The sequence below is a fragment of the Strix aluco genome, chromosome 8 (assembly GCF_031877795.1).
Source record: "Strix aluco isolate bStrAlu1 chromosome 8, bStrAlu1.hap1, whole genome shotgun sequence".
Taxonomy (NCBI): Eukaryota; Metazoa; Chordata; class Aves; order Strigiformes; family Strigidae; genus Strix; species Strix aluco.
Window position 1 is genome coordinate 12,206,510 of NC_133938.1, and position 26,500 is coordinate 12,233,009.

The 26,500-nt window shown below is 65.3% G+C and overlaps 2 protein-coding genes across 3 annotated transcripts; one reads left to right on the forward strand and one right to left on the reverse strand.

The window, feature by feature from the left end:
• The first annotated feature begins 1,433 nt into the window (after positions 1–1,433).
• On the forward strand, positions 1,434–19,109 carry SLC6A9 (solute carrier family 6 member 9). Of its 2 annotated transcripts, none has more exons than XM_074832208.1 (14): positions 1,434–1,588; positions 3,985–4,132; positions 12,580–12,736; positions 12,911–13,042; positions 14,126–14,375; positions 14,452–14,584; positions 15,009–15,143; positions 15,225–15,328; positions 15,419–15,656; positions 15,748–15,882; positions 16,183–16,282; positions 16,566–16,666; positions 16,864–17,034; positions 17,244–19,109. In XM_074832208.1, the coding sequence occupies exons 2-14, from the start codon at positions 4,103–4,105 to the stop codon at positions 17,454–17,456; spliced, it is 1,899 nt and encodes a 632-aa protein (XP_074688309.1). In that variant the 5' UTR covers positions 1,434–1,588; positions 3,985–4,102; the 3' UTR covers positions 17,457–19,109. The 2 variants fall into 2 exon arrangements, with proteins under 2 accessions (XP_074688309.1, XP_074688310.1); XM_074832209.1 differs by lacking the exon at positions 1,434–1,588 and adding an exon at positions 3,433–3,687.
• Positions 19,110–19,672: 563 nt separating this feature from the next.
• B4GALT2 (beta-1,4-galactosyltransferase 2) lies at positions 19,673–26,499 on the reverse strand. The gene is made up of 7 exons (XM_074832210.1): positions 26,301–26,499; positions 23,602–23,989; positions 22,989–23,224; positions 22,724–22,914; positions 22,345–22,467; positions 21,168–21,272; positions 19,673–21,004 (listed from the first exon to the last, which is right to left on the reverse strand). The coding sequence occupies exons 2-7, from the start codon at positions 23,915–23,917 to the stop codon at positions 20,854–20,856; spliced, it is 1,122 nt and encodes a 373-aa protein (XP_074688311.1). The 5' UTR covers positions 23,918–23,989; positions 26,301–26,499; the 3' UTR covers positions 19,673–20,853.
• Between the last annotated feature and the right edge of the window lies 1 nt (position 26,500).

A 26,500-nucleotide genomic window follows, 5' to 3' on the forward strand; every position in this document is an offset into this window, starting at 1 on the left:
GCACCGGGAAGTCAGCCCTGGGATGGGGTGAAGGGCAGTGGAGGTGGAAGGGACCAGAGACCACCCAGTGGGATGAGGACAGGCATGGGGATGTGGGAAGGGCTGTGCTGTTGGTGCCCTCGGGGTGCTGGGCTGTGGCAGTGCAGGGCCCCCGCTGCACCCCTGCCACACTCCCCACAGCTGCCCCAGGGCCCCAGCGTGCAGCGCGCCCTGAGAGCTGGGCAGGATCCAGGGGGGAGGGCAGGGTGCCGGGGTGCGGGCACCCGTCCCGGCATGTGGGAAGCCCAGCGGGAAGGGGAGGAGAGGGGAAGAAGGGGAGGCCTAGGCGAGGGGCCAGGCAAGGGGCGGCCCCCAGCGCACCCGTCATGTATTACTGGAAACATCTGGCAGGGCTGCGGGGGCGTGCGCTGGCTGCACACGCATGTGCACACATGCACACGGGTATGGGGACGCACACACACATTTGTGGGTATGTGTGTCTCAGTACATGCATGTTCACATGTGCATACGTACCTGTACACGCGTACACACACATACACAGGCATGGAGGTTTGCACACACATGTAGATGCCCACATACACGTATGCATATAGATACAGACAGGTACACTTACATGTGTACACACACATACACGCACACCTAAATACGTAGGTACAGATTTGCATGCATACACATGGGTGTCCGTGTGCCAGCAATCACACTTGCTGCAGCATGGACGTACAGGTGTGTGCGCATGGACCAACACGCACGCAACAGACACATGCACACACACACGCGTGTGCACACACACACACACATGTACAACAGTCAGGCTAACCTCACGCATCCCGGCCGGAGCCTCTGGCCACCCCCCTGCCCAGGTTCGTCAGGGTGCTGTGCCCTCTGCATGTGCACACTGCATGGGTGTTGCTCTGCGGGGGCTCGTGGGTGTGAAAATGTGTGTGTGCAGATGTATGTGTGCCCTGTAAGAGCCTGTGTGTGACTGTGTGTCCCATATATCTCTGTGTGTGCCGTGTGCCTGTGCCAGCTTGCATGTCCCCCTGGGTGTCCCCGTGCCAGTGGGACGCGTGTGGGCTGCCAGTGCCCGTGTGTGCCAAGTATGGCATGTCTGTGCCGAAGAGTGCCAAGTGCGTAGTGTGCCCGTGTGTCCGTGTGTCCCCACATGTGTCCGTGTGCCCGTGTGTGCCATGTTCCCCTGTGTACCCATATGTGCCCGTGTGTACCCATGCGTGTGTACGGTGTGTACGGTGTGTACCGTACGTGTGCCCACGTGTGCCGTGCGCTCTCTCCCGCCCCGCGAGTGCCCGCAGTGCCCGGCGGTGCCCGCGTCCCCGGTGCCGGTGCGTATGCCGGTGCGGGGCGCTGGGGAGCGCGGCGCTGGGGAGCGCGGCGGCACGGAGGGCGGAGCGCGGCGGCGGGGGCGAGAGGCGGTGCCAGCCCCCACCGACCTCCAAACTTTCATTAACTCGGCAGCACCGGCGGTGGCGGCTCCGGGCCTGGCACGGCACCGGCACCGATAGCGGGCCGGGCGCGGCGCGGTGCCGCCCCCGTGGCTTGGCGGGAGGGGCCGGGCGGCGGCATGGGCACGGTAAGGGGTGCGCACCTCCGCCGGTACCGAGTGCCCGGCCCGGCCGGCAGCTGCGGGAGCACCGGGGCGGGGGGAGGGGGCTGCCGGGGGCGGGGGGGCAAACGGCAGGACGGGACGGGGGCGGCGAGGAGCTCCGGGGTGGCGGGGCCGGGGACATCGGGAGCGGCCCCGGGAACGGTACCGGGAGCGGCCACCCGCCAGGACGGCGGCGGGAGCGGGATGCGGGGCGGTCCCGCATCTGTTGCTCTCCTGGCGCGGCGGCGCGGTACCGGGGGAGCGCGGGAGCGCGGCGGGCAGAGCGGGGCCGCCCGCCGTTGCACCCGGGGGGGTGGCGGGGACCGGGTCGGCCCGGCCCGGCGGCGGAGCGGGGCGGCTGACGGTAATTTTCCACGGGCATGTGCTGGGGCGGGGCGGCGGAGCAGCCACCACGTGGCGGCTGATGTAACCGGGCCCCCCCCGCCGCCGTGCTGCACCGGGCGGCGGCGGCGGGGGGGTTGCAGGCGGCAGGCGCTGCCCGCGGGGCTGCCGCCGGAGCCGCCTCCGAGGTGGGGGTGGGTGGCAGGGCGGCGGCGGGCCGGCTCGTTGCCCGCCTCCCGTGGGTACCGGGGACCCCCAGCTGCGGCGGGCCCGGCAGAGGAAATGGCCTCGCAGGTGGCAGCGGCTGCACCGGCGCCCCGGGCCGCCCGCCGGGCGGGAGGGGACGTGGGGGGGCTCCATCCTGCGGCCGGGCACCCGTGGCATCCCTTCCCCTGGGTGCCGTGGGCTGCCTCCCCCGCCGATGTGTGACACCCCAGCCGGGAGCCCCCGTGGGTGCCGAGGTGTCCCCGCTTCCACGGTGCCACCCATTCCGTCCCTGAGTACGAGCCGCCCTGTCCTCCGAGCTCTCATGGCATCCCCAGCTCTGGGAGAGCCGCCCCGTAGCACCATCGCGTTGCATCCCCATCCCTGCAGGGCTCTCCCAGGGGGTGCCGCAGCCTCGGGCATCCCTGCATCCATCCCCTTGCCACCCAGGGCCAGGCTGGGTGCTCGCCTCCTTACCAGGCTGGGAGCCGAAGCCAGGAGCACGCACGCAGCCTTATCAGCGCCTGGCAGACCCCGGGGGGAGTGGCAGGCTCTCCCCTTGGGTGCTCTCCCCTCCCAGGACACAGAATGAGTCCCCAGGCTGAATTCAGGGCCGCAAGGTGGGCAGCTTTTGCTGGGCTGGGGATAGGTGTGCGGTGGGGAGGAGAGCTGGCCACCGGCCCTGCACCTCCCACCTCTGAGAGGTCCCCGTGCCATGCGAGAAGCCAGGCTTGTGGCAGTGATGACATCTTGGCTCCCCTTGGAAACAGCCCCTTCTGGGGAGGGCTTTGGTGGTGGGATGTGGTATCTGCTGGCAGCAGCCTGCCTGTGCTGGAGGGGCTGTGGCCAGGGTTGGGGGCTTGCCCTGAGTCATCTGGCCTCCAGCTCTTTATCTCCACCACCCATGCTCCCTCCCCACAGCTTAAGGGCCTCGTGCCCCTCTGCTGATCTCTCCAGACCCATGGCAGCCGGGGGACAGGCCCTGGGCTGCTTGGCTGCTGCTGGTGGTTGGAGACCTTTGAGTGGGGGTCAGGGGTTCTTCCCCAGCCAGCAAGGGCACCAGGTGCTGGTTGGGATCTGCAAACACCAGTGCTGTTGCACAGACAATCAAACTGGTGTTTTGCAAGAGCGTCTGTCCTTCCCACTGAGGTCAGGCCCCGGTGCTCCCCTGGGGGCCCCAGCAGCCCCAGGATGGGGCAGGGGTAAGGGCAGGGAAGGCAGCTGCCTGCGCCTGTGCCCTGTCCGGTGGCACCTGGCGCCTGGCAGAGCCCAGCAGCTCAGCCCCCCTGCGCTGCACGTGCACGCGATGCACCGGGGCAGAAGGCAATCGTTTCCCATCTGTGTCCTGCGCGGCAGCTGAGCCCTGTGCTGGCCCCGCTCAGCGCCCAGTCCCGGCGCTGCAGTGTGCCGCAGCCACTTCGGCTCCAGCTTTCGCTGGGGGAGAGCTCAAGGGGCCCCCGCTCCTGCCCGCGGCCCCCGACGCCCACCCGCCGGGAGGCCAGCAGCCAGCTGCCCGCAAGGTCGTCTGTCCACACTGGGTAAATCTTTAACTGCTTCTTGGGAAACACCTGGCCACCATCGCTCATTTGGGTGCCAGGGGGTTTGGAGACGCTGGAGGGGGTGGGAGCCAGCAGGAAGAGACCCCACCACCAGCCCACCCGGCCCTGGGCCCTGCGTTCTCTGTTAGCCCCGCTCCCGTGTGCCCTGCAGGCAGGCACAGGAGAGCAACCCGCCTGGCACGGCCCCCCAGTTCCCAGAGGGAGGGGGAGGCTGGGCGGGGGGACATGCCCACCCCACCACTCACGTCTCTCTTGGTGTCTCTCCCCTCTGCCCAGCTTGCTGTGACGGTGGACTGAAGCGCACCCAGTGCTGGTGCCGCAGCCAGTGCGACGGAGAGCAGGCAGGCGAGGGACCCCGCGGTGGGCAGCCGGCACCGTGGTCCAGCCTCCAGGGATGGCTGATAAGTGCAGCGAGGGGCTGCTGGTAAGTGCTGGGATGCGGGGAGCGGGCTGGCATGGGCTACTGCCTCAGGGACCCAGAGCACCCAGCACAGGAGCAGGATGCCGGGGCTCCTGTAAGGCTTGGTGCACCCCCACCCTATCCCCAGGACCCCCAGCTGGGGTTGTGCCACCCTGGTGCTCTCCCAGCATGATGACCGTGGGGCAGATGCAGGCTGCTGCTTGCCCTGAGCCTGCTGCCTGTGAGGCTCCCCGGGTGCCGTGTCTCGCCATGCCTGGAGATGCTATCGCCCGTCTCAGGCGCTCTGCCCGGCCTTATCACCTGCCCCAGCTCTTGGGGTGGGTGGTGAAGGTAGGAAAGCCCCGGCCAGGCAGTTCCTCTGCCTGCTTTTGGCAAAGGATGCGGGTTCTCCTCTGTGCCGGGTACCCCAAGAGGGGCACAGTGTGGGGCTGCTTCCCCTCTTGCTTCCACCCTGCAGGCTCTCACAGACTGGCCTGGTAGGATGGTGTGCAGGCAGAGCCAGGGTTTCCCAGGCACCGGTGCAGTGTCCAACCCTCCATCCTTGCAAGCGGTGTGTCGCAGGATGCTCCGTAGACAGCTTCAGTGCCGTGGGTGGATGTGGGATGCGCCCAGCACGTCCTCGTTGGAGGGCTGTGATGGCCCCGTGCTTGTGGCAGCTCTGCCATGCAGTGAGCGGTTTGGGAGCCCCGGGCTCGGCTTCCCGTGCCAGGCTGCTACGCTGGGCTGGGCAGGTGAGCCCGGGCTGGGCTTGGCTCTTCACTTTTTCCCAATGGATGGGAGCTGAACACCGGGGCTAACACGGTCGCTGGGCCCTCCCCTTCCTGGGGGGCTTCCCGAAATAGCTGCACGCTCCAGCCAGAGGGCCGGGAGCCAGGGGAGCGGCGTGCTCCAGGAGGCGCTTCCAGCGCGCTCGCGTGTGCTCAGCTCCTCCACTTGCGTGTCCCAGCGTGGCCCTGCTGGCTGTGCCTGCAGCGGAGAGCCCAGCGCCCGTCCTGCCTGCCACAGGCAGTGTGGAGGGGTCAGGGCGGCCAGCGGGAGAGGAAGGCAGATTTCTCCAGGAGTAGCCCTTGGCTGGGAACAGGGAGGTGCTGAGGCTATATCTGGGCTCAATCAGGGGTTTGTCACAGGGACATGCTCCTGCATGTGTGGGGTGCTTGCCATGGTTCAGTGCTGTTGCTGTGTTCTTGCCCTGGCCGGAGCAGCTGGCATCTCACTGGGGTGAGGACTGAGCCTGGCACCCACAGCAGGAACACCCACCCGCTCCTGGTCAATCTTTAACCCACTTCTCAGAAGTACCTGACCAGCCCACCCCAGGGCCAGGCATGTGGAGAGGTGGGGACTGTCAGGGGACTACAGGGTCTGACACATGCTGTGCCGGCCGCCCTGGCTCACTGCCCCCTGCCCGGGGCTCCCCTGTTTGCGGGATGCAAGGGCAGCCCTGCACAAGGCACGGGGGGTGCTGGGGGACTGGTGTGGGGGCTGCAGGGAGGAAGGCAAGTCACTGTGAGAGCATCTCCACTCCTGGAACATGCCTGCACCATGACAGCCTCAGGAGGAGCTGTGGCAGGATGGGTGGTAGCTTCTGAGCTGCCTGGGCCACTGGGGAAGGGAGCTAATCTCCTTGGCCTGCCTCCAGGGCCCTGCCAGGCTCCTGGTAAGGCACAGTCCCTGCCTGTCCTCTCATCCCTGCCTGCAGGTGCAGCTCCAGCCACCACCGTCCCCAGCCCAGCCAGGCTCCCAAGGTGCAACCCCTGCCCAGGGATGTGTGTGCAGCCTGTGGGGCTGGGTGGGTTTGTGGTGGGGCTTGGGGTGCCTGCTGTGCCCTGCCTGGGGAGGGACAGGGGTCATGGAGGCAGCAGCTGGGCAATGTGCAGGTGTGCCTCAGTTTCCCCACCTGTAGGCTGGGGCCTGTGCCCTCCCATTGGTCTGGGTGTGATGAGGGTGCTGTGTCCTGCTTTTGCAGGCTCTGCGTTTTGTGGATGCCCCTGAGAAGCTCTGCGTGCTCACTTCAAAGCAGTGGGCAGGGGGGCAGGCAATGCCCCCACTACCACTCCCAAACCCTGCAGATGCCCTCGCAGGGGGTGCCCAACGGGGTGCAGGGCAGCTCCAGGGCCTGGATCAGTCCCTGTGTGGCCAGGCAGGGGGAGTCCCCATGGGGCCACAGGGGAGCAGGGAGGGTCTGACAGCCTCTCCCTCCCCAGCCTTTAAGAACATTTTGTTTTGTCCTCAGAGCGCTTTGTTCGGGCTCCAGCAGTGCCAGCGACTTCTGACTCCCAGGCCTGCCTTTCTGGCACGGCCGGGCAGCCTTTGGCCGCTGGGTGCCCAGCTCAGGTGGGCTCCTGTTGTTGCCCCAGCCCACCCTGGGGGCCAAGGGGTGGGGGGGCCTGTCCCAGACACCGCCAGCAGTGCAGTGCCATGGTTCGGGGGGCCAGGGGGGCTGCGGAAGTGGCTCTTGGCTGCAGGAGCTCTTCCCGGAATACCAAGGGGCAGCAATGGGGAGGGGTTGGCGGGGGATTTTTCTGCCTGAATGCCCTGAGAGAATCATGTCCGCCCTGAGAGAACGGGGCCAGAGAAAGGCAGCCCCTGCGGGAAGCACCTGGTTAGGGTATGGTGGCACCGGGGCAGGTCCCTGGGCATCGTCCTTGCCCTGGGCACCCTGCAGCCCTGCTCTGGGACAGGGTGACAGGGGCTGGAAGACCCACAGCCATCCCTGCTGCACCCATCACCCCTGCCTCTCTAGTTCAACCCCAGCACTGCCAGCCAGCCAGGGTGGGGACTGAGGTGCCAGGGGAGGTGAGGGTCCCACTGCAGGCCCTTCGTTTCCAGCAGTGTGTCCCTGTGGGGCTGGCAGTCCTCTCTGTCTGCCAGCCGGGCTACCAGGGCAACAGCCCTGTGCTCCCACGGGCTGGTACAGGGCCTGGCATCCCCGGGACCGGGCGGTGGGTCCTGCTATGCCATGCTCAGGCTGCTGCAGGGGGCACGGGGGGCAGCGTGCCTGGGGCAAGACATCTGGCAGCGGCATACAGGTGACCCGGGCAAAGTGATGCAGCCAAACTGGGGCATGGAGGGATGCTCGTGGGGGCACCTCATGGGGTGTCGGGGCACAGGAGGTGCCTGTCTGCATGTGGGGCAGGACTGGAGGTTGAGCTGGTGGGGCTGGGCTTGGGTCACAGGCTGACACAGTGTGGGGTGGCTCTGGGCTTGCACAAGTTCCAGGGGGACACAGTTGGGTGCTGCCATCCCATGGATGGGGCATGTCTCAAGCTACCGGGTGACTGGTGCAGAAGGGGACAGGGACAGGCACTGGGTGCTGGTGTGTGGGGGACTGAGCACCTGCCCCGCACACGTGTGCTGTTCATGTGCGCAGCCGCCGCTGCCTGGACCCCAGATGGTCACCCGAAAGCGCTGTCCCGTCCCCCCACCCTCAGTGCGCCATCATGCCTCACTGGCGCCTTGGCTGCGCTCTCCAGCCGGGGCACAGGGCTGGGAGCAGCTGGGGCACCCTGAGCCTGGCCGGGAGGCAGCCCCCACCCACCCTCCCATGGGACACAGCACCCCACCAGGGTCCCACCCCATGCTGGCAAGGGAGCAAGCAGGGAGGCTGCGGGGTGCCCGGCCAGCAAGGGGGTCGTGGCACAGCCCTCCTGCCAGCCAGATGGTCCCCCGCGGGGCAGTGACCTTGCGAGGGTTTCCATAGAGACTCCATGATGTCGCCAGCGGTATGATGTCAGAGTGAGGTAGTGTGGCACCAGGCTGGGGATGTGCCAGCATACAGGCTTGTCCCCATGCCCCCATCCCCCAGCGGGGCCATGCCTGGTCCCTGCAGCCCTCGAGTGCCCCATGTTGGGGTCAGGCGTGTGGGGCTGGGTGGCTGCATGGGTGATGGGCACAGGGGCAGGAACGCATTTGTGGGACTGGGGGAGTTGGGGTTTGGGAACAGGGGTCTCCGAGGGGACATGGCCCCCTGCCACACTCCAAGCACAGGTCCTGGCCCTGGCCAGACAGGCAGCGGTGCCTGCGGGGAGGGCAGCGCTGCCTGCTGGAGCATGCAGGGCTGAGAGCAGCTGGACCCCGCTAATGAGGCCTCATTAAGCGGGACAGGGCTCAGCCCGCTGCGCAGCCTGCCCTGCCCACGCCTGCCAGGGCGGGCACCTGGCTCATGGGGGCACAGCTCCTGAGGGGGAAACAGAGGCAGGGGGGTCCCTGCAGTGTGGGGCAGCCAGGGATGGTGCTGGGGTGGGTGGCATGGTGGGATGCCGGTGCTGTGGCAGAGCGGGCAGCAAGGGGCAGAGCCTGGCTGGGAGGCGAGCAGGGAGCAGTGCCAAGTGCTGGAGGCAGTGTACGGGGGGAGGCGGGCGGGTGGCTGCTGTGCAGGAGCCCGAGGTGCCAATGAAGCTGTGGACTCACCAAGCTGGTCGGCTGGGCCCCCCCCAGCCCCCTCAGCAGGTCAGTGGGGAGGTGAGAGCAGGGTCTAGGGGTCAGAGTGGGGGTCAGGCTGGATGGTGGCCATGCCAGCACTGTCCCCCTGCCACCATGGCTCTCCAAGCCCCTTTGAGCTGGCTCTGGGGCGATGGCTCTGGAGGGCTTAGTCACAGCTGCAGTTTTGTGCCGTGGGACACTGGAGGGGCATCCCCAAGCCCCACAGCCAGGGACATTGGGTGCTCTGGAGGAGGGAGGGCCCAGCATGGCACAAAGCCCCTTCACGGCCTCAGCTGTGTTGGGAGGAAGAAGAGATTGCCTGACAGTTGTGTGTTCGTTAACTCTGGAACCTACTGATTGCAGAAGAGGTGCACAGCACCCCTTTGTCTTGCTCTAGCAAAGATCCTCCCCCTTCTCCCCCACCCCATTTCATGGGCATCAGTGAGCAATGTCAAGTCTTGCCCCAGCCCCCCATGGCACCCCAGCGCTGGGCTGGTGCTGCTTCAAGTGGCTGGCAGAGTGAGCTCGGGGCTGTCAGTGGGGATGGGCAGCCTCCCGGCATTGCGGGGTGGTCAGGGCTGTACAGCACTGCTGGGGGGGTCCTGGGATTTGGACATTCCCCCTCAGCACTGCATTACTCTGGCCCTGTGAGTGCCCCCTTGCCTGTGCCCATCCTGGCACCCACAGCTGATGCTGCCACCACCCAGGTTGTGCCACTGCTGTGCCGGAACAGGGGCAAACATGGGGCTGGGCACTGCAGAGAGAGGGCAGGGGTGGCTAGGATGTGCCAGTGGGGCTGGCAGAGCCAGGACGGGCAGGCTGGCAGGGCACGGCATGGCAGCCTCTGGTGCAGGGCTGGCTCTTGTGGGTTTGTTACTCACCATGTGCCAGAGACAAGGAATGCAGAGGCTGATTATAGGAGCACACACACACACCCCCCCGCCGCCGCACCCAGGATCTGTGCACAGCCAGGACATCCCTCTCCAAGTCACCCTGTCCCTTCATCCCTGGGGACCTCTTTCCCAGGCTGGGGTTCCTCTGCCCAGCTTCCTGCACCCCACTTCCCTGCCCTGGAAGAGCTGCTATTTGGCAAACAATGTAATTAGCATCTATTTATTTCCGGCAGCCCCTGCCTTGCCCTGCCCAACCATGACTTTGTCGCCATCGACATGGCAAAGAGCAATGACATCAGGCTGATGACGTCAGGGGCTAACTGGTACCCTGGAGCAGCTCTGGCACCCCATTGGGAGGCTGGGGAAGGAATTGGGGGTCCCCCACCATTCCAGGGGGGCACTGGATAAGACTTATGCCCATGGAGTGCTTCTGCCGGGCTTAAATACCCCTGTGGGGGCAGTTTAAGTTGGGGGGGAAAGAGGGCGTGACCATGCTGGAGATCCCTCCCATGGGGACATCCCCTCCCAGCACCAACCCTGCCACCACCACAAGCTTCCCAGCCATAAATCAGGGCCCCTTTGGGAAGTGGGGGGCATCCGGGCACCCCAGCCAAGCTGTCATTGTGCAAGGCGGTGCTGCTTAGCATGAGAAAGGCTCTGGTGCCAGGCGGCGTGATGGATGATGCCTGCTTTGCTGGACTGGGGAAGCATTGGCCATGCTGGGGCGGGGGGGGGGGGGGTGTCCCTGGGGAAGGGGGAGGAAGGATGCCCCTTTGGGGACGTTCAGGGTGCCAGCGACACCTTTCCTCCCCCTCCGAAGTTTTCACCCAAGCCGGCATCTTTCGGAGCTGCATGAGAGCACATGCATGGAAAATTTGGGGTGTGGGAGCAGGACTGCCCCTCCCCAAAGGCTGCATCCTTGTTGGGGGGCAGCTCCCCCTTTGCAGCCCAGCTCTGTCCCAGCCCCACAGTGGAGAGGGGGGTCTCATCTTCCTGGACATCGGGGTTCTTTGTCCCCACTGCTTTTTTATTGCATGGGGTTGGGAGAGCAGTTAATGAGTGTAAAGGACAGGGTGACCTTCCCAGATTTGGGGAAGGAGGGGGTGGTAGCAAGCTGATGGCTGAACACGCAAGCGTTTGTGCATGTGTGTGTGCTTGTGCACGCTTGGGCACACATGTGGCTGTCCCCTTACTGGGGACAAGCGCACCAAAGCCCTGTGCTGCAGGAAAGGGGAGAGGCACAGCAGAGGCCTGGCGCTCTCATTGCACTGGTGCCAGGTGCCCCATTGGGCATGGGGGTGACACCATGCCAGGGTCACCTGAGCAGAGGGGTGGCCCTCTGGCTTTGGGACAGGGATGAGGTCCCCTTTGGGCACCAGGGCTCCAGGCTGAGCTGGGGCCATGCAGTGTGTGGTCCCCCCACCAGAACCTTTGCCAGGGAGGCTGGAGCATTGCCCCCCCTCCTGCTAGACATGCTGCTCATTAGAAGCCTTGTTAGTGCGAGCAGCTTAATCAGAGGCTTCCCAATCGGATCAGCCTGCTCGAGCGGGCAGTGTGCCCTAGCATGGGGACAGTGCCAGTGTCCTGTCCCCCCCACCCTGGAGACCCCTTAGCCCCACTCCTGCTTAGCACCCCACAATAAAAGCCTCCCTCAGATGAGCTCCCTGAGCACCACCTTGGGCTGCTGTGAGCTCATTTCCGATGGAGACTTTGCGCATGGGCTGGCGTGGGCACCCCAGTTCCCTGGCTGGGCACGGCCTTTGTATTGCCCCTATAGCCCTGCCCAAAGCTCCCGCTGATCCCCCCATTGCCCCTCTCCCCCAGCCCTGCGCCCCGGCAGCCCCCCCGCAGCCCCCGGCGCGTGCGGGCCCCGCTTGCAGCAGATGGCTTTGTTTGGCAGCGCGGTGCCGGAGTCGCCGGGCATCACGTCCCGGCTGTGCCGGCCCTAATCGAATGATACGGTTAGGTGCACCGCGCCTGCTGCCCGCACCCCGCCGGCGTGAGCAGATCCGAAGCGACGGCTCCCATTTGTGGCCCGCTCGCTGCCGGCGTCAGCCATCGTGGGGAGCACACGGAAAGAGGGGGGAGGTTGCAGCGGTGCGGGGGGAGCAGCGTAAGCGGGCATGGGCACGGGGGGTGTCCGTGAGGAGGAGACTGGCACTGTGGAGCTCTGGAGTGCTGCTAGGGCTGCCAGCACCTCGTGTTGCTCCCATGGCGTCATGGGTGCTGTGGGGCCATGGACTGACCAGCACCCTCATCCCATGCATGCATCACCTGGCCTCGGGTGGGAGAGGGCCACCTGCAGCACCCCAAAATGCCATCTGCCCTCAGCCCAACCTGCCAGAGCTCAGCAGCATCCAGGCAGGACATTAGCTGGAGCCCATCGCCATGCTGGGATGGAGCCATGGGGTGATGGGTGCCATCTCCGCTGGGGGTGATGGGCGCTTATCCCCGTTGTGTTGTTGTTGTCCCCCGTGTGAGCTCGCATTGTGTGGCAGCCTGCACAAAGCACCCTTTCTTGCCCCTGTCTGGCCCCACCCCAGGTCCCCTGCAACAAGGGACGGCTGGGCCCTGGGGCTGCCCCCTGAGGAGACCCACCTGCGTGGGACCCCTCTGTGCTGCCCCGAGCACGGTGCCCTCGCTGGGCACTGAGCCGGTGGCAGGACCCCAGCTGCAACAAGGTGCCTTTTCTGGGGCGATCATCCAGCCCCCCACCTGCTCTGCACCACACTTCGCATTGAGGGGGGGCTCTGCTTCACCCCGGGGGTCCCACCATTCCCCCCCCAGCCATGGGCAGTGGCCACCCAGCAGGGCCTCTCTTGCTGGGCGCGAGGAGGGGGGGGCATGGGAACAGAGGCCCCTTTGTGTTCAGGCGCCTGGACCTGCTTTGTATGAGTTGCAGGCTCTTCCTTCGCTGCAGCCGGGCTCCAGGCAGAGCTATTCATCGGGGGGGGCTGCCACCGCTGCCCTCCCCCCTCCTTGGCACTGCCTGTGTGTGGCGGGGTGGGGGGGCTGGCATGGGGGAGGGATGGGGAGGGATGCCGGGGACCACCCGGCCCTGCTCAGCAGCCATCACCCCTCCGATGGGGCCGCTGGGGGGGGTCCCTGGTTGACACACCCCACGACATCTCTCCACAGAATGGTGCCGTGCCCGGGGAGCGGGGCAAGCAGGACAAGAGCGTCAAGCGTGGCAACTGGGGCAACCAGATCGAGTTCGTGCTGACCAGCGTGGGCTATGCCGTTGGGCTGGGCAACGTCTGGCGCTTCCCATACCTTTGCTACCGCAATGGGGGAGGTGGGTGTCAGGGGGCCAGGGGAGTGGGGTACCTCAGGACAGGGGTGGGGATGTGCACCCCGGCCCTGCGTGGTGCTTGCCAGCCCCAGGCTTGCCAGGGTGGTGCAGGGCGCGGGGAGCACAGCTGTGCGTGGGATGATTGCCCACTCTCACCCTCTGGTTCCTGCCTGCCAGGTGCCTTTATGTTCCCCTACTTCATCATGCTGGTGTTTTGCGGCATCCCCCTCTTCTTCATGGAGCTCTCCTTCGGGCAGTTCGCCAGCCAGGGCTGTCTCGGCGTCTGGAGGGTCAGCCCCATGTTCAAAGGTAAGGAGCTGCCCATCCCCACCGGCACACGCCGGCATGGGACGCCGGCCGGCACAGCCCCTGGTACAGCCCCCACACACCCCGTGTGTCCCCTACACGCACACTTGGGGCACATCACACGGCCCTGTGCAGGCACCTGCAGCTCGCACAGCCCTGCACACACATGCCTTGCACACACATCACTCCCTGAGTTGCATGGGTGCCCTGTGCACAGACCCACCCCAGGTCACACACCCAGCCCACCCAGCATCCCCTGCACACATTTACGCATGTCCCTGCACACGCGGCGCATCTCCTGTGCATACCCCAGCCCTGCACTGCCAGCATTACACACACATCCCTGCACATGCCACACGTGGCCCCAGCATGAAGAGGCCACTGAGGTCTGAGCACATCGCAGGTGCCTGTGGCCCCTCCAGCTGCGGGCACACTCCTGCAGTCCTCTCCCTGCACCATAGGCAGTGGGTGCTGTGCCCATGTACGTGGGTGCTGGCTGTGCTCAGAGCTTGCCCTGCCACGGCTGGACCCCTCTCCGGGTGCACCTCCAGGCACACCAGCGTGCTCCCATACTGCCGGCTCCTCTGGCACACACCTGTAGGCTGTCTGCTGGGTGACGTGCCCACGTGGCACATCTGAGTGTGGGCAGCCCGTGCATGTGCTCCTACGTGCTCTGCACCGTGGTGTGCTCAGCCTGGGGTGTGTTTCCCCATGCTTGTGTGGCCTCTGCCACATGCCACCAGGTAGCTGCAGCCCTAAAGTCACCGTAGTCAGGAGAGACCCCTACCCAGTGGTTCTCTAGGGCTGCAGACCCCAAGGGTTTGCCTACAGCCTTGCCAGCCATGCATCCCCTGTGCGTTGCCACGTGTCCCAGAGGACCTTCAGCACCACTGGGCTTGCTTGGAGGTAGAGGACCCCATGTGCCGTGCTCCACACCCAGTGCCACACCCAGGCCCCGAGCCACAGTGTGGCTCCAAGGCTGCTGGCAGCACTGTGTGCTGCCCACCCCTCCACGCCACAACCCCCTCCCCATGCTGCATGCCATGCCCCACCATGCCGCTCACCCCTCCCCGGTGCTGTTCCCAGGCGTGGGCTACGGGATGATGGTGGTGTCCACGTACATCGGGATCTACTACAACGTGGTGATCTGTATTGCCTTCTACTACTTCTTTGTGTCCATGACGCGGGTGCTGCCCTGGACGTACTGCAGCAACGCCTGGAACACGCCCGACTGCACGGGGGTGCTGGACAGGAACCTCTCCAGCCGCGCTGCCCTCAACCTCACCCTCCTCAATGATACCCAGAAGCGCACCAGTCCCAGCGAGGAGTACTGGAGGTACCAGGGATGGGGGATGGGGAACAGGGGAGGCGGTGGTGGCGGGGCCCCGCTGACGCTGGCTGCCCCCGTGCAGGAGGTACGTGCTGGACCTGTCTGATGACATTGGGAACCTGGGCGAGGTGCGGTTGCCCCTCCTGGGGTGCCTCGGCGTCTCCTGGGTCGTCGTCTTCCTCTGCCTCATCAAGGGCGTCAAGTCCTCGGGGAAGGTACCCGCGTGTCCCCCCTCTGGGACCCCTTTGCTGGCTGTGGACATGCCTCCCTGGGCATAGCTCCTCCCCTATCAGGAACACACCTCCTATTGTAGATGTGTCCCCACCCCTTCTGGACACAGCCCCTCCCCTTTTCATGGTCCCAGCCCTCTATGCTTCTCCCACTTGGGGAAAGGCCACACCCCTTGTGACCTGGCCATGCTCTTTCTGGGCACAGCTCCTCCCATGTGGCCATGGCCCCGCCTTCCCTGACTGTAGCCCCTCCCCCTGGACCATACCCTCTCTTCCTGGTCAATTGCTCCACACTCTGGACCATAACCCCTCCCCTGGTCCATGGTCCCTCCCCCTGTCCATAACCACACCCCTGTCCCAGGTCACACCCCTTGTCTGTGACCCCGCCCCATGAGGTGCCTCCCTGCAGGTGGTGTACTTCACGGCCACCTTCCCCTACGTGGTGCTCACCATCCTCTTCGTGCGCGGCATCACGCTGGAGGGGGCCCTCACCGGCATCATGTACTACCTGACGCCCCAGTGGGACAAGATCCTCGATGCCAAGGTGAGCGGGGACGAGCGCTGGCGGGTGGCCAGGGAGGAGCATGGCTGGGGGGGCACAGCACTGACCACCCCACCTCCACAGGTGTGGGGTGATGCGGCCTCACAGATCTTCTACTCGCTGGGCTGTGCCTGGGGCGGGCTCATCACCATGGCCTCCTACAACAAGTTCCATAACAACTGCTACCGGTGAGTGCCTGACTGCGGCCCGCCCCCCCCCCCCCCAGCCCCACTGCTGCCCCTCAGGCCCACTGCTGGCCCTGACCCCTCTCCCCACAGGGACAGCATCATCATCAGTATCACCAACTGCGCCACCAGCGTCTATGCCGGCTTTGTTATCTTCTCCATCCTGGGCTTCATGGCCAACCACCTGGGCGTGGATGTCTCCAATGTGGCCGACCACGGCCCCGGCCTGGCCTTTGTCGCCTACCCCGAGGCCCTCACCTTGCTCCCCATCTCGCCCCTCTGGTCCATCCTCTTCTTCTTCATGCTCATCCTCCTGGGGCTGGGTACACAGGTAGGTCACAGTGGGGCAGCAGGGTGGGGCCAGGGTGTTGGGATGGTGAGGCCGAGGTGGTGACATGCTGCCCCGTCCACCCCACGCACAGTTTTGCCTGCTGGAGACACTGGTCACGGCCATCGTGGACGAGGTGGGCAACGAGTGGATCATCCGCAAGAAGACCTTTGTGACTCTGGGGGTGGCCGTGGCGGGCTTCCTGCTGGGTGTCCCGCTCACCACGCAGGTAAGGTGACCATGGGACTGTGGTGACAGGGTGCCGTTGCCATAGCAACCTTGCCACGCTGACACCACCAGCCATGTCCACATTGTTGCCATCACCACCCTGGTGGTGGTGACACCCCGGGCCTGGTGTTGCCATGCCAACACTGGCGATGGTACCCAGACTGAGTGTTGCCATGCCGACTGCGGTGGTGGTATCCAGGCTGTGTGTTGCCGTGCAGGCCCTGGCAGTGTGCCTGTGCCATCGCCCTGCCGATGGCGGCGGTACTGCTGGGGCAGCTCTGCCAACGGGTCCCTCTCGCAGGCGGGCATCTACTGGCTCCTGCTGATGGACAACTACGCCGCCAGCTTCTCCCTGGTCGTCATCTCCTGCATCATGTGCGTGGCCATCATGTACGTCTACGGTACGTGCGACCGGCTACAGCCAATCAGCTGACAGGGCTGCCCCGGCCAGCCAGTGGGGAAAGGGGTGTGATAACTTGTGGCCAATCAGCGCTTGGCTGTGTGCTGACTGGCTGAGGAGTGCAAGGCCTTTGGCCAATCAGGGCAGCTGTGACCCACGGGGCCTGGTGGGTCCCACAACCCGGAGTCTGGAGCTGGTGCTGGGCAGGGGTGGGAGAGGGCTTGGGGTCCCGCCGTGGCCCCAGCCCAGTCACACTTGGGGCTAATGACCACTTGTCCCCGCAGGGCACCGCAACTATTTCAAGGACATTGAGATGATGCTGGGCTTCCCCCCGCCGCTCTTCTTCCAGATCTGCTGGCGCTTCATCTCGCCCGCCATCATCTTTGTGAGCATCATGACCATGGGGCACGGGGCCATAGGAGGAGGGGCCGGGAGCCCACCTGGACCCCTCGCTTGCCCACTCTCAGGAAGGGGGTGCTGGGCTGCAGCAGGGCAGCAGGGATGGGGCAGAGCGGGGCAGCTGGGGAGGCACAAAGCAGGCTGGCTGCTCCCCACCGGCTGATCCTGCCTGTCCCTCCCCAGTTCATCCTGGTCTTCACAGTGATCCAGTACCAGCCCATCTCCTACAATGACTACATCTACCCAACCTGGGCCATCAGCATCGGCTTCCTCATGGCGCTCTCCTCCGTCATCTGCATCCCCATCTATGCCATCTACAAAGTGTGCCGCTCCGAGGGGGACACGCTGCTAGAGGTGGGTGGCCAGGGGTTAGACCCTGCCTTGTCCATGTGCCATCTGGGGCTACCCACAAGGCTGTCCCCTGCCCCACCAGAGCTGTTGGTACCCCGCAGCAGCTGCATGGAGACAGCATCCATGGGGCACCCCATCTCTGGGCGCCATTGGCATGCTGGGGGAGGCTGGGGCAGGGGTGCTAACGCTGTCCCCATCCTCTCCCTCTCTAGCGCTTCAAAAATGCTACCAAGGCAAGCAAGGACTGGGGCCCGGCGCTGGCAGAGCACCGCAGCGGGCGCTATGCCCCAGCGTTCAGCCCCTCTACCGAGTCCCACCTGGAGGTGCAGCCCCTGCAGCCGGAGAAGGGCCGGAGCGAGGCGGCAGCTGCCTCCCCCATGCAGGGCAGCAATGGCTCAGCCCACAGCCAGGACTCCAGACTGTGACACCCCGCCGTCCCCACACCCCCTCTAACCCTTCCCACTGCGATGACACTTTTGCACCTTCCGCTGGCGGAGCCTGGCTCCGGGCCGCACCGGACCGCGGGGGGCTCTCAGCACCCATCCCCGAGACCCCCCCCACCTTCTTGCTGGTTAACCCCCCCCCCACCCCTGACCCCCCCACCCCCCCCGCCGTGGCGTTCGTTAACCCTCATGTTTACGGTAACCTTTGTGCGCAACGCTGGGACAAGAGAGGAGGGGGCACAGCCCCGGGAGGGCCGGGATCCAGAGGCACTTTGTAGAGGCCCTGCCCCAGGAGGATGCACAGGATGGGGAGAGCAGGATGCACCCCAGCTCCCAGCCCCCCCACAGCCAGGCAGCCTGCCCTGCCATGGGGCTCCCTCCTGGCCCACCCATGGCGAGGGCATGAGGTGGTGCCAGAGCTGGGGCACGCTGGGACTGCCCACAGCCACCCCGAGCTGTGTGTGCACAGGCTGTCATGGCGGGGGTTGGCACTGCACAGCCCCCCCCCAGCCCGGGTGGGCACCCACTGTGGCTCTGAGCCTTTAGGGTCCCACGGGTGGCAGTGCCCAGGGACGGTGCCAGGCACCGGGCCAGCACAGGGAGATGGGGACAAGCACGCTGCCTGCACAGGCAGCGGGATCTCACGGCACAAGACACAAGCACTTAAGAGCACACGTGTGCACGCATGTGTGTCCCTTGCAGATACGGTACAGGCACGCATGTGGTGTACGTGGGCATGCACATACGCACGGTACCCTGGGGTTATGCAGGTGTCGAGCTGCGATGCCCCTCCCCATGCACCCCTTCACCCTGTGGCCCCACTGGGGGGCTGTGGGTACCCACCTGGGTGGCCAGGCACTGCCTGCAAAGCTGGGCACAGCCGTAAGCAGCATGGGCACAGCCCAGCGCTGCTGCCTGCCCCGCAGCGGGGCAGGAGGCTGGGGAGCACTTAAGCCTGGCCAGGGGGTGACGGCACGACCGGGGTCCAGCTCTGCCCAGAAGCCCTGGTATGGGCAGGGGGGACCTTCCATGGTGCTAAGGGGGAGCAGAATGGACTGCCCCCCCCCCCCCGCCCCCTCAGCTGCTGCTAGCAAGAGGTACCAGCGGAGACGTGGAGCGTTGCACCAGCCCGCTCGCTCCAAGCCGTCTGGGGACACTTGGTCCCCAACCAGTATTAGAGGAGCAGGATGCACTGGCAAAGGCCGGGTGGTTTTAAATCTGTCTTCCAGCTCCAGCCAAAGGGCTTGGAGCTCTTGATTTGGGGTGGATGGGGTGAGACCCTTCCCACCCTGCTGCTCCCCTCCCATCCAGCACCCTGTGCTCCCCATGTCACAGCCCCGAGGCTGGCACAGGGACATGGCGCGGCTTGGCACAGTGGCGGGAGGCGGTGGGTGCTGAGCCCCAGCAGGATGTTCCAGCTCCCCCATCCCCATCCCGAGCCCCCGGCCATGCTGCAGCGAGGGGTGCAGGTTCCTGCATGGTGCCCGTGCCCTGCCCCACATGTCACGCCGCTACTCTTCACCTCTAATTGTTAGCAATAACGCGCACGTCCCTGGGCAGCGCTGCCTGTGCCAGTGTCTCTCCTGGTGTAGAGTTCTAAAGTATCCTAGATTTTAATGAGATTTATATTCCTGAGGCTGTGTCCTGCTGTGCCATTCTTTGGGGACCTTGGGAGAGGCGGTTGGAGACTGGGGGACTGTGTCCCATGGGTGCAGCCCTTTTTCCCTTGGATGCCCAGCACTGGCACTAAACAGCCAGGCTGGGTGCTGAGAAACGCTCCCTGAACCCTGCTTGGACCTACAAAACCAGCTGGAGCTAAGGCAGACAGTGGGGGATAGGGGCTTGTTCCTGCTGGGGGAGAGCACTGTCCCCAAGGTGAGGGGGGAGCGCAGCAAATGTCCATGACACAGTGAGGGCAGCCAGCTTTGCCCCACGCATGCCCTGAGCACTTCAGCCTAGCTGTGGCTGGGCACCTTGTGGGGCAGGAGCCCCCCCAGTGCTGCCCCAGGGCTGGGTAAGCTGCAGGGGGGGCTCCATGGGTGGGAAGAGCAGGGCAAGGTGGGGGGGTCTCTGCCTCCCACCTCCCAGCTCCCAGCTGGAGGTGGCAGGCAGGGCTGCCCCCCCTCCCCTATCCCCTGGATGCTGAAACCACCCATCTCTTGGTGATCCCCACCTCTCCTGGCCCCACAAACCCTGCAAACTTTTGAAACTTTTATTAAATACAAAAACCCCGGTCTCTATGACCGAACGCTGCATTCAACGTACGCTGAAAAAAAGGGTCAGACATTCAAATGTACAAAAGTTGCCGGTGCCCCCCTGCCCTGGCGTGCTGTCCCACTCCCAACCCCACTGCTCCCGGCACCCCGCAGGGTGTGTGGGGGTGCCAGGGCTCCCAGTCCCATGGAGGGGCATGGGGCGCCCGCCCTGCATGGCCCCAGCCTCTCTTGCCTGCAGCCCCCCTGCCCCAGGCCTGGAGGGGGGAAGCCAGAGAAGGGGGAGACCCCAATGGCCCCTAAACTGTCTGTGGGGCACCCACTGCTGGAAGGAGCTGTGGGGCAGCCCCCCTCTGCCAGCCCCTCTCAGGAGAGGCTGCGGGGGTTCAAATGAGCCCCATTTCCCCCCCCCAAGCAGGGAGGGCAGGCACAAGCAGGGGCTGCACACGCACACACAGCATCTGCCTTTGCGGAGAGGGGACGGGATATGGCCGCCACCCCCCAGCCCTGGGGAAACTGAGGCACAGCGAGGGGCATCGCTAACCAGAGGTCTCTGTTTGGCAGAGCTGAGATGGGCCCAGCTCTAAGCACCAGACTAAAGCAGAGGAAGACAGCGAGCCACGTCTGCATGCCCAGCGGCATGGGCAGCGCCTGGCTGGGTCGGCAACCTCACCCTGAGCCTGCCTGCTCAGGGGGACCCCGAGCTGCTCCCACTCCCCTGGGACAGCAGCAGCTCCAGTGCTGATGAAGGGGGAAGCCTGCACCCCGCTTCTCACAGCACTGGTGGGGACCTCCCCAGCTCTCCCAGAGCAGTGGGATCTCACCCTCCCTCCCTACCTGGGGTGCAGGCAGGAGCTGGCATGGGCAGGGGCCTCCATGCCAGGTCTGGAGCTGCCCCCTTCCTCTGTGCCGGGAGCCACACGCGGGGCGGCCGGGCTCGTCCGCCAACACACCGAGTATGGGGCGGGGGTCCTGCAAACACACTCGTGGGGATGGGGGGGACAGAGAAATCCTGGGGACCGAGGGGCGGCCGTCTCCAGAAGGCAGCAGAGTAGGCAGAAAACATCCCCGTACAGTCCTGGCTCTCGAGCCGGGGCAAAACCCGCTGTGCCCAGCCAGTCTGGACACAGAGCCGGCTCCTGGCGGCTCCGCCGGCGGTGAGAGCACTAGCCCCGGGCCAGGCGGGGGGGCGGCCTGCCGATCTCCACCGTGATGTTGGTGTACATGGGCTGGCGCGAGACCTCCACCAACCGGTACTGCAGCGAGCTGATTCCATCCCGCTTCATTGTCATTTTGGTATTCTGGATCTTGGTGAATCTGGTGGAAAGGGGAGTAGGATGAGGTCTGTGGGGGCTTGCTGTGGTTGGTGCCAGCAGTGCCGGACCTCCGCGGGGGTGAGCAGAGCAGGGGAGCCAGTGGCTGGAGGCAGCCCAGCAATCACCCGGTGTCCCAGCTGCCCCAGGCCCTGCGGCTCACTCACCTCTGCGGGTTGGGCTCGTTGTGTTTGTCGCGTTCGTGCTTGATCATGCGGTACCTCCCGATGCGGATGTCGGGCCTCGACACCTTCATGCCATTCAGGGAGATGCTGGGGGCCAGGAGCGGGGGGGGGGGGGGGGGGGGGGATCAGCCTGTGAGCACCAGGGTGGGACATTCCCTGGCCCAGAGACCTCTGGGGTCAGTCCCCAGCCCAAATAAACCTGTCCCTGGTTAAACGGGGCAGTGCCAAGCCAAGATGAGTAAAGCCAGGCCATGACTGGGCCAGTGCCATGACCGAGGGTGCCACATGCCCCACGGCAGAACGTGCCCAAAGCACTGCTCCCACACTGTGACCTCCAGCTCCGCTGGCTGGCAGCTGCAGTCAGCCTGCACCAAGCGCACGCCACCGTCCATCCCTCCCTCCGCAGCCTCTGCCCTTTACATTCTCTAAATGCCAGTGCCCAGCCCTTTCCTCGGGGCCCTCCCCACATGTTAAGGGCTGCCTGAACCTCTCCCAGAGCTCCACACACTGCTTGTTCTCCACCCTGAGCCCAACTTGAACGGAAACTGCAACTGTGCCACCCTGCCCACGGCACCTGCAAGGGGTGTTTTGGTCACCCAGCCATTACGGGCTGGTTGTGCACCACCAGCCATGCACTGCCCTGTGGGGAAACCCACGGGAGATGAGGCAGCAGCCATCCAGCTCTGGCACCCAATGCGGGGTGTGTGTGGGGACACTCAGCTCAGGTTCTGTATGCGGCTGTGCTGCGGCCTGCCGGCTGCCGGCAGAAATGCCTGCCTGGCCGCCACACGGCCGCCACTAAGACGCTTCCAAGTTTTGCATCCCAGCACTGGATGCTTCCAAGTTTAGCATCCCGGCCCTGGCCTGGAGTGGAGCCCGCAGGCACACCGCCCCGCTGGCGCAGCTCATACCGCAGCGGGAGGGAGCCGGGCCCCACCACGCTGGGGGGAGTTCAGCAACAAGGAAGGCATGTCAGCCCTCCAAAACCCTGGGAGGGGCCAGCTCGATCCCTTAGGGTCACTAACCCCCAAGCTGGAGGGTAATTAAATCCCTTACTAAACCAGGAGCCCCAGCACTGATGAGGGTGCCAAGTTGTTGCTCCACAGGGAGCTCCCAGCATACCCCAACCAGCCAGCACTGGCAAGGGGTCAGCACCTACCGGTTAAAGATGTCATCGTCCTCTCCTCCCCAGCCCCAGTACTCATTGGGAAAGCCATTGATCTTCAGGAACTGGGACTTGCTCAGGCCAGAGACACCACCAAAGTAGCCAGCATAGGGCAGCCTGCAGGTTGACAGCAAACAGGTCAGTCCCAGGGACAGGCAAGGATGGGGGTCAGCCCCACAGGGACCCCCAGGGACAAGCACCAGCCCTCCTCTGTGTCACCCTCCCACCCTGTCCCATTCCACATCCACAATTTGAGGCACCAATCCCACACCTGCCCCAGGTGACAACTGAGGTTGGTGGCCCCAGCGTCATCCCAGAAAGGCCACCCCAGCCATGCCTGGGTGGAAACACCCCAGCTCCTCAGGACACCCACCTGAACCCAAACTTGTCCATTCCAACGGCAAAGTGCCGTGGCTGCTCATAGCAGCGATAGAGGTTGCGGTCGTCCATGGGGATGAGGTCCACATCGCTGAAGATGAAGCAGTCATACTCCTCATCGTCCTTGAGCGCCTCCAGGAACCCTACGTTGAGCAGCTTGGCCCGGTTGAAGGTGTCCTCACCGAACTAAAGGGCAGAGTTCAGTGATGCCCACCTGCCTACCCCAGCCCCACCACCCCCTTGGCCCTGCCCCCCCATACCTGGTTGATGATGTAGATGCCATAAGCCACCTTCTGCCGGCGCAGGATGGGGTGCAGGTAGTGCAGCCAGTACTTGAGGTGGTGCTCACGGTGCCGGAAGGGGATGAGAATGGCCACCTTCTGCCGGGGCAGGCAGTCCGGGGGGGTGTACTTGCCACCCTGGCGCACATCGGGGTTCTCCCGCTGCACCCGCTCCATGCTCATGGGAGAGCTGAACTCAATGAGCAGGCGCCCAACTGCAAGAGGGAGGGCAGGGTGATGCCCGCAGGACGGGACATGGTCAGGGTCATGGTCACCTGCCGCTCCCGGCCAGGCTGGCAGAGCAAACAGTGAGGGGGACCTGCAAGGGGAACTGGCACTGCCGAGGGCAGATGACACCCAAAACCTTTCCCAAACAGGGGAAGAGACTGGGCAAGCCACTAACAAAGCCTGAAACCAGCTGTCCTGGTATCAGTTCCAGGCTGGGTTTTCACCATTGCTCCACCCCTGGGACCACCAGGAAGTCATGTCGAGATCCCAGGGGACCAGGATGCCACCCATGGGCACCCACCTCAGCCCCACGCTCGGAGCCAGAGCTGAACTCCCCCCTCCACGCTCACCCCACCCATCTCACCTAAGCCAGGAGGTGTCTCCTGGCAGGGCTGCAAGGGCTTCTCGGTGGCGGACTGGTTGGCGCTGGGCTTGGCGCTGGGGGACGGGGCCTCAGCGCCGGCCAGCCCGTAGCTGGGGACGGTGCCGTTGGGGCGGGAGGAATTGGAGAAGGGGTGGGCGCGCGAGGCGTTCCTGGCGTTGAAGCGGCTGAAGAAGTCCAGGTGCTGCGCGTAGACGTCGAAGTAGAGGATCATGATGATGACGAAGTGGAGCAGGCAGAGCAGCAGCACGGCCTTGCAAATCCTTTCCAGGGTCACCCCCAAGAGCAGCCTGGTCATCTTCCGGGCATGGGCAGGCGGACATGTGCACTCAGCAGGGCAGGGGGGGCGGCTCCAGCCACGGACCCGATCCTGCTGAGACAACCCATGCTCAGGACACTGCAAGCCTGAGCTCCCAACCCCAGCCCGAATGACACGGGGGCAGCAGGAGCAGCGCAGGCCTGACGGGCTCGCAGGTCAGTATGCCAGCCAGCGCCCCAGGGGGGGATACTGCACTCAGACTCCTGCTCTGAAGACACAGACGTGAAGACACAAGAGGTCCCTAGCCCCATGCAGCAAGTCTCCTCCCTGCTTTCCAAGGCCAAGACCAGGCCAGACGCACTCCCTGTCCCCATCACCCCCCAGCAGGGAACGGAGATACCCCCATGGGTGCTGCAAAGGAGGCTGGGCCCTCAGAGATCACGTTCTCCAAAAACGCACCCAGCCTGGGCTGTCCCAAGGGCACCATGGGTGCCCCCACCAGCTACCCCTTTCTGAGGCACCTAATTTCCCTGCTCCCCATCCCGTGCCCCCCCACAGTGCTGCACCCCAGCAGCAACACCGAAGCGGGGCTGGCAGTGAGTGCCATGTCGGTGGGGGCCCTCCTCGGGGCACCCAGCAGGGCGAGCAGCTGTGCGGCAGACACCGAGCCAAGCCAAGTGGGACGTCCTGGCTCCCAGGGTGGGGGTCCCTGCCGTGCCCAGGGGGGTCCGGCTTACAGCCAGCAGCGCAGGTCCTCTCTGCTCCTGCTGCTGGTGGTGAGGCCCCCCGGGACGCCGGAAGCCACCAGGAGACAGGGTCCCCTTATCTCCCACATGACACCTGGAGCTGGGCCAGAGTCCTGCTGGGAAGGCAGCCGGGAGAGTCACCGGAGAGCCCCGGCTGAGCCAAACTGTCCAACCCTTCCCAGCCCCGCCACTGCCGGGACTTGGGCCGCAGCATGGCCGTGCACCCCAGTTCCTGCCCTGGTCCCTGCCCCAGCCCCCGCTCTCAGGGAAGAAGCTAGCACAGGGCAAGGCAACCGCAAGGGACAGGCATGGGGGATCACAAGGCCCTGGGGACCCTGGGACAGGCCAGTGCCGTTGCAGGGACCCTGGGGGGACCCCAGCGGCTGGCTGCGGCAGGACCCCCTGGCAGGAGTGCAGCTAGGACCCGAGGGTGCTGGCAACAGGCCCAGGGCCTGGGGCCAGCCCACCGGCAGCTGCCAGCCCTGGCCAGTGGGGCCCCCCGGGGAGCCGCAGGGCACTGAACCGGCAGTGACGGCAGCACCGGCGGGGAGCGGGGATCCGAGCCGAGGTGCGAAGCAGGACCCCCTGCCCAACCCCGCTCCAGCTGCCCTCTGCCAGCCTCAGGGCTGACCCCAGCAGGCAGCGGGGTGCTGGCAGGAGCCCACCGCAGGCAGGGAGGTGCTGGAAAAGGCTCCAAGCCCAATGCCCCAACTGTGTTCACCCTCTCTCTCCACAAGATGCAGAGGGGGGGTCTCCGCAGGCAGGGGTCTCCTGGCACGCGCCAGCACCCCAACCCCTCATCCAGGTGTTTTCTAGAAAGTTGCCCTCTGGAGAAAAGCTGGCTTTGCCATTATCTCCCAAACCTTCTCACGGTCATGGCACCCTGTCACCCAGCACAGCCCCTTGACACAGGGACCTGCCTGCCCCCAGCGCCTGCTAGAAACCCTCCCCAAAAACCCTCCCAGCAGGGAGCACATGGAGCAAGAGCATCTCAACAGCCAGGTAGAGAGGTGCTAGGGAAAAATAAGAGTGGGTTTTAGAGACCCTTTAGCAGGGCAATCCATGAGGCGAGTAGAGAGCGATTCTCGACGGGAACAAAAGCGAAGCACTCTCTCGAACGGCAGCCACGGGATGCCACGAACATGAGTGGGCTTAAAAACACCCGCTGAGCAGGGGGCTATGAAACATGATGTCACCTCCTCCCACGGCAGCACCTTTGCAGGGTGCGAGAGGCCAAAATCAACCAGGGACTGGGGAGCTAGTCCCCAGGGATTCACCCCCATGCGATGTGTGGGGCCGGCGATGCTCATTTTAGAGGGGATGCTCGTCCCAGTGGGCTCCATCCTTCTTCCCGCAGGACATCCCTGGGCTGGGAGAAGGGAGGCGCAGGGGGAGACGATGGCCCCGGTGCCACCAAAGGAGGAGACTCCCCCCGTGCCTTCCTTCTCCTGGCCAAAAGCAGGGTGAGTGGGTGCATTCAGCACATCCAACCCCCCCCTAATTTTTCCCAGTCTCCGACACACAAAAACTTATTAAAAAACGAGAAACAACCTCAAAAAGACGCTTTTTTTCCCGAGCTGGGGCGTGCACACGCGTAAGTGACCGAGATCGCTTCCCCCGGGTCGCATCCCGGGCCTCCCCCACCCGGCCAGGCCTGTCCGCGCCGCTCCACTCACCGCGGCCTCGGGGCTGCCGCGCCGCCCCGGCGCCGGTCAGCGGCCCCCGCCGCCGCCTCCTTCTCTTCCTCTTCCTCCTCTTCCTCCTCCAGCCCCGGCCGCCGGCCCGCGGGCTCCCATGCCCGGGGCTGCGGGGGGGGCCTGCCGGCCGGGCCGCCGCACCACCGAGAGCCGCAGGGAGACGGGGCCGCGCCCGCACG

What these genes read in the sequence shown, in the direction of transcription:
- SLC6A9 (XM_074832208.1), top strand. Translation starts at nt 4,103, where the DNA reads ATGGCTGATAAGTGCAGCGAGGGGCTGCTG. An exon ending in GCGTCAAGTCCTCGGGGAAG is followed by an intron (nt 14,585 to 15,008) that starts GTACCCGCGTGT and finishes GCCTCCCTGCAG; the next exon opens with GTGGTGTACTTCACGGCCAC. An exon ending in TCTCGCCCGCCATCATCTTT is followed by an intron (nt 16,667 to 16,863) that starts GTGAGCATCATG and finishes GTCCCTCCCCAG; the next exon opens with TTCATCCTGGTCTTCACAGT.
- B4GALT2 (XM_074832210.1), bottom strand. Translation starts at nt 23,917, where the DNA reads ATGACCAGGCTGCTCTTGGGGGTGACCCTGGAAAGGATTTGCAAGGCC. An exon ending in GGAGACACCTCCTGGCTTAG is followed by an intron (nt 23,225 to 23,601) that starts GTGAGATGGGTG and finishes TCCCTCTTGCAG; the next exon opens with TTGGGCGCCTGCTCATTGAG. An exon ending in AACGAGCCCAACCCGCAGAG is followed by an intron (nt 21,005 to 21,167) that starts GTGAGTGAGCCG and finishes CCTTTCCACCAG; the next exon opens with ATTCACCAAGATCCAGAATA.